The 5,901-nt window shown below is 43.5% G+C and overlaps 1 protein-coding gene across 1 annotated transcript; it reads right to left on the bottom strand.

Annotated features, from left to right (window-relative positions):
- Positions 1–649: 649 nt before the first annotated feature.
- On the bottom strand, positions 650–5,106 carry PFN4 (profilin family member 4). Its single transcript, XM_075266816.1, has 4 exons — positions 4,990–5,106; positions 2,506–2,640; positions 1,800–1,905; positions 650–755 (listed from the first exon to the last, which is right to left on the bottom strand). The coding sequence occupies exons 1-4, from the start codon at positions 5,104–5,106 to the stop codon at positions 727–729; spliced, it is 387 nt and encodes a 128-aa protein (XP_075122917.1). The 3' UTR covers positions 650–726.
- Positions 5,107–5,901: the final 795 nt, after the last annotated feature.

The raw sequence follows: 5,901 nt of genomic DNA, 5'->3' as shown, positions 1-5,901 counted from the left end.
CACATACAGAGATACTTTTTATAACCACTCTGACCAGAGGAAACCACCCCCTCTATTAAAGGGGTTGTGCAGGACTTTGACAACATGGCTGCTTTCTTCTTCTCAGGAAGTGACATCAAGTCCGTTGGTCACATGGCCATGCTGCAGCTCAGTCCCATTCATTATAATGGGACGGAGATGTGGCATTGCCAAGCGACATGATGTTACTTCCTGAGCCATGTTTTTGAGTCCTGCAGAACCCCTTTAACTCAGAACTTCCTAATAGGTTCTACGGAAATCATTTTTCTAAACAGAATGACCCCTTTAACCAAGAAACATTTTTTCGCAGAAATTGAAGAATGAAACTGAAAAATTGAGCTCCTATATGAAATCCCAGCCGCATCCCTGAATTGAAGTTTTGTAAGGCCACGTTTTAGTCTGCCACGGCACAATATCAGATCTCTGCCATTTTATGGCATTACAAGGCAAGTGAGCTTGGTAATCGCTTGAAGTCGAAAAGTTGGATGTGTTACTGAGAGCGTGAAAGGGTTCACATATTTTTTTATTACTGTAGTAATATATATTTGAAATTATACACAGAAATTAAAAAAAATTAAATAACTTTTTTTTTTACATCTCTATGAATAAAAAACGTAATGATCGATTTCCTCTGGAGTATAAAAATCTTCATCTCATGAGTAGCCTGGCAGCGGCGCGGACCACAGCGATCCCCCGCGATGTCTGACGTCAGATTTCCTTCTCACGGAAATAACATCCTAAGTGAAAAAAAGAAAGATAAACGACCATAAACATGTGACATGACTATAAGTGACTGTACATGACTATATGTGACTGTACATGACTACTGTATACGTGACTATACATGACATGACTATAAGTGACTGTACATGACTACCGTATATGTGACTATACATGACATGACTATAAGTGACTGTACATGACTACCGTATACGTGACTATACATGACATGACTATAAGTGACTGTACATGACTATATGTGACTGTACATGACTACTGTATACGTGACTATACATGACTATAAGTGACTGTACATGACTACCGTATATGTGACTATACATGACTACCGTATACGTGACTATAAGTGACTGTACATGACTACCGTATACGTGACTATACATGACATGACTATAAGTGACTGTACATGACTACCGTATACATGACATGACTATACGTGACTGTACGTAATGTGACTAATTTTGCAATGTTCAGATTTTGCTACATATTTTTGAATATTTGGGTTGCCTCTCCCATCAAGTCTCTGGGCGCAGCACAGGTTTCCTATTGTGTTTAGTCCTCGTACACACAGGGCAATCCAGATTGAAAAATCTGCTCCATATATTGGCTGGAATTCCTGATCTGAACCTAGTCAGGAGCTGGGACTCCTTGGATCATAGTGATCTATCCTGTTGGGAGTCCTAGCCTCCTGCTGACGCTAATGTCCATATATACGGTATTGAATAGTGAGGCCATGGACAGACAAGTACTCCCAGCATCTCAGATCACTATGATCCAAGGAGTCTTGGTCTCCTGAATCCAGATCAGGAAATCGGGCTGATGTATGGACCCAATCCAGATTGCCCGTGTGGATAGTAGACCCCTGACGAGGCAGGGACACCCAGTATCATAGATCTCTATCATGCAAGGACTCCCGCTCTCCTGAATAGGTTCAGAATGGGAAGTATGGCCGATGTACAGACCAGATTTTCCATTCCGATTTGCCCGTGTGCATGGGCAGTGCCAGCTCGCCTTCTGTGGTTGATTTTACAAGTGAAACCTACCCAGCTTCTCCGAGGCCTCCACGCACACACTGGGGTACATGCCGTCCCGATACGTAGTAAAGAGGATATTGGACTTGGTTTTTACCATTACGATGCCGTCATTATCCTGTGAGAAGAAAAGCATGTTAGGCAGTGTCTCCGACCTTATTGGATAGTGGGGGTTCTCAAAGATTACCGAAACTGAGGGCAGATTTATCATTGTCACCAGAGCCCAGTATATTAACCCAGCCCCACACATAGCTAGGTTAGGATTACCTGAATCCAATGGCGTTTCCCTCTTGTGAATCGGCGTCTCCAGTGCTGAGATATCGCAAATATGTGCAAATAAGCTCTTTGGAGTAATGAGGGCGTTGTCCTCGCTCCAAAGAGCTAATTTGCATATTGACAAAAACTCCTGCTGTGTTATTACATTGGCGCTATACAGGATCGACTAGTCATGTCTGTTCTAAATGGTACATCTCCTACAGATCTCCATCCTACTAATACTATATGACTTTATAGGGGTTGTAGGGCTACATTGTCACATTGGTTGTACAATTCTATCCTTCAATACAATCATGTTTGCCGGTCTGGTGCATAAAACTGGTATTGTAGGCCAAATCGTGTGGCCATTTATATAAAGAGTGGTCATGTAATGAGGTCTGAGTCCTGGCTGTATGCATCTGTATAGAGATCCCCCCCCCTTTACTCTTCTCTGGGCACTCACACATTTAGCATAGATAGAGTTCTTATCGGCACGGACACACTTGTAATTCCTATCTCGAAAGTTGAAACCTTCTCTTCTCAGGACCGGAGTGTTCTTGAAGGCATCAATGATCACATGGATTTGTTGAGGCTGGAGCTGCGATGAGATCGATACAGAGAAACGTGCAATAAATAAAGGAGATACAATATCAGTGGATATAACATCAGGACCTCCAATACCAGGGAATATAACACCGTAATACCAGGAGATATAATACCAGAGTATATAATACCATAATACCAGGAGATATAACACTGTAATACCAGGGAATATAATATCAGGGGACATAACACCAGGACCTCAAATAAGACTGTAATACTAGGACCTATAATCCCAGGGGATATAACACCAGGGGATATAATACCACAATATTAGGGGATATAACAGCGTAATATCAGGAGATACAATACCAGGGGATATAATACCATAATACCAGCGAATATAATATCAGGGGATATAACACCAAGGGCTATATATAACATCATGGTCTATAATACCCTGGATTATAATACTAGGGGCTATAATACCAGAGATTATAACACCAGGGCAACAATATTATTACAACACCAGGAACACAACACCAGAGACATTTTTCTTACTAACAATACTTTATACTGTTACTATAATGTATATTCAGTTTATTTATGCCACACCCACTTTAACCATTTATTGTCATTATATATAGTTGATCTTGGGCAGGAACGTGTACCTATAATTTCTCTGTGTGACACCAGACCACCCATTCTTTCACAGAGATTCAGGATAGCTGATAAATGATGGATAGGTCAGGAATTAAAGATCCTTGGGGGTCTGGCAGCCGAGACCCTTGCAGATCAGCTATTTGAAGTTTCAGAAATTTTTCCAAATGTAACACAACGTTCATTGGTTATAGGATCACAGCTCATTCCCATTCAAGCGAAAGGGGCTGGGGTGCAATACCGAGCACAGGCACTATACAAAGTGCGTCGATGTTCTTGGTTTTTGGTGCTCACCCAATCCGTGCTCTCTTCAAACAGCTGATCTGTGGGGGTCCAGGCTGTCAGACCATGGCCGATCTTCAATTGATGACCAATCCTTATCCTTAAAAAGCCTGGAGTGCCCTTTTATTAAATTCACATGCACCCCTAGTGGTGACTAGTAGAATTACAGCCATGAATTGAATTCTGCAGCCACTATACACTCACCGGCCACTTTATTAGGTACACCTGTCCAACTGCTCGTTAACACTTAATTTCTAATCAGCCAATCACATGGCGGCAACTCAGTGCATTTAGGCATGTAGACATGGTCAAGACAATCTCCTGCAGTTCAAACCGAGCATCAGTACGGGGAAGAAAGGTGATTTGAGTGCCTTTGAACGTGGCATGGTTGTTGGTGCCAGAAGGGCTGGTCTGAGTATTTCAGAAACTGCTGATCTACTGGGATTTTCACGCACAACCATCTCTAGGGTTTACAGAGAATGGTCCGAAAAAGAAAAAAATCCAGTGAGCGGCAGTTCTGTGGGCGGAAATGCGTTGTTGATGCCAGAGGTCAGAGGAGAATGGCCAGACTGGTTCGAGCTGATAGAAAGGCAACAGTGACTCAAATAGCCACCCGTTACAACCAAGGTAGCCAGAAGAGCATCTCTGAACGCCGCACAGTACGTCAAACTTTGAGGCTACAGATGGGCTACAGCAGCAGAAGACCACACCGGGTGCCACTCCTTTCAGCTAAGAACAGGAAACTGAGGCTACAATTTGCACAAGCTCATCGAAATTGGACAATTGAAGATTGGAAAAACGTTGCCTGGTCTGATGAGTCTCGATTTCTGCTGCGACATTCGGATGGTAGGGTCAGAATTTGGCGTCAACAACATGAAAGCATGGATCCATCCTGCCTTGTATCGGTAACGGTTCAGGCTGGTGGTGGTGGTGTCATGGTGTGGGGAATATTTTCTTGGCACTCTTTGGGCCCCTTGGTACCAATTGAGCATCGTTGCAACGCCAAAGCCTACCTGAGTATTGTTGCTGACCATGTCCATCCCTTTATGACCACAATGTACCCAACATCTGATGGCTACTTTCAGCAGGATAATGCAATGCCATGTCATAAAGCTGGAATCATCTCAGACTGGTTTCTTGAACATGACAATGAGTTCACTGTACTCCAATGGCCTCCACAGTCACCAGATCTCAATCCAATAGAGGAGCATCTTTGGGATGTGGTGGAACGGGAGATTCACATCATGGATGTGCAGCCGACAAATCTGCGGCAACTGTGTGATGCCATCATGTCAATATGGACCAAAATCTCTGAGGAATGCTTCCAGCACCTTGTTGAATCTATGCCACGAAGAATTGAGGCAGTTCTGAAGGCAAAAGGGGTCCAACCCGTTACTAGCATGGTGTACCTAATAAAGTGGCCGGTGAGTGTAGGCCCCCTGTACATGGTGCGCCTTGTCCTTACCTGGAATCCAGGCGGTGAGGTCAGGGCGATGGCTTCCCTTACTTTGATGAGTGCGGCGCTCTCCACCTGCTGGCTCCGTATTAGGGCATCATATAACAAATTCTGTATCTGGTTCATCGCTTGTTACACCTGGTGAAAATAAGATGCAAGTGGCGCCCCCAACATGTAGGAGGTCTAATGACAAGCATCTGTAACCCGCCTAGCACTATATTGCACACTAAAAGGGTTTGTCCATACATAACATCTCCTTTAAGGCTAAATGTACCTTTAATAGTAATGTATTGCACCCAACTGTTCCACCACACCAGCCATAATAATCACCTCAGCTCACCCGTCCTATTGGCTCCACATTCACCCGCTACATCGCGCACCGACCCGGAGAAGGCGACAAAGCTCTCCCATTGGACGTCAAGCTTCTCCTAATCCCGCCTCCTACACGCGATTGGCTGTTACGTCTGCCACTCACCACAGACTGAAGTAACAACGCGTCGTTATAGTAACTGTACACTGTCGGACCTTTATGGCGGAGGGATACCGGCTGTAGAATATAGGTCCGCACCTTGTATTGTAATAAATGACACTTTATTCCTATTAATATTTACCAAAATGGTTCCATAGGTGTGAAATAATCTATAAACTAGTGAATAAGTGGGTAAATATAAAGATACAGCTCATAACATGGAGGGGAGACAGGGAGAGAGGATAAACGATGCTGTGGTGTGTCTGTTGTATGTTATCTATATAAAGTGACAGGACATATCGTCTGGTGAGCAGAATGAGCTGGCTAAGACCTGGGATCTAAGGGGTTAATAGCTGGGACTATAATAGTATATATATATATATATATATATATATATATAATATATAGTCCGCGGAGGGATACAGTGATGAAGGAGTGAGTGCTGGGGCAGG

The sequence above is a fragment of the Leptodactylus fuscus genome, chromosome 3, assembly GCF_031893055.1.
Source record: "Leptodactylus fuscus isolate aLepFus1 chromosome 3, aLepFus1.hap2, whole genome shotgun sequence".
Classification (NCBI taxonomy): Eukaryota; Metazoa; Chordata; class Amphibia; order Anura; family Leptodactylidae; genus Leptodactylus; species Leptodactylus fuscus.
Note: the sequence above shows the minus strand (reverse complement) of the source record. Positions and strands in the feature narration are given on the sequence as shown.

Bases quoted from the DNA above. Each gene is read 5' to 3' on its own strand.
- PFN4 (XM_075266816.1), bottom strand. From the start codon at position 5,106: ATGAACCAGATACAGAATTTGTTATATGATGCCCTAATACGGAGCCAG. The intron at 1,906-2,505 runs GTGAGTGCCCAG...TTCTTCTCACAG, and splicing joins ACTCTATCTATGCTAAATGT to GATAATGACGGCATCGTAAT. The intron at 756-1,799 runs GTAGGTTTCACT...TTTTTCACTTAG, and splicing joins GGAGGCCTCGGAGAAGCTGG to GATGTTATTTCCGTGAGAAG.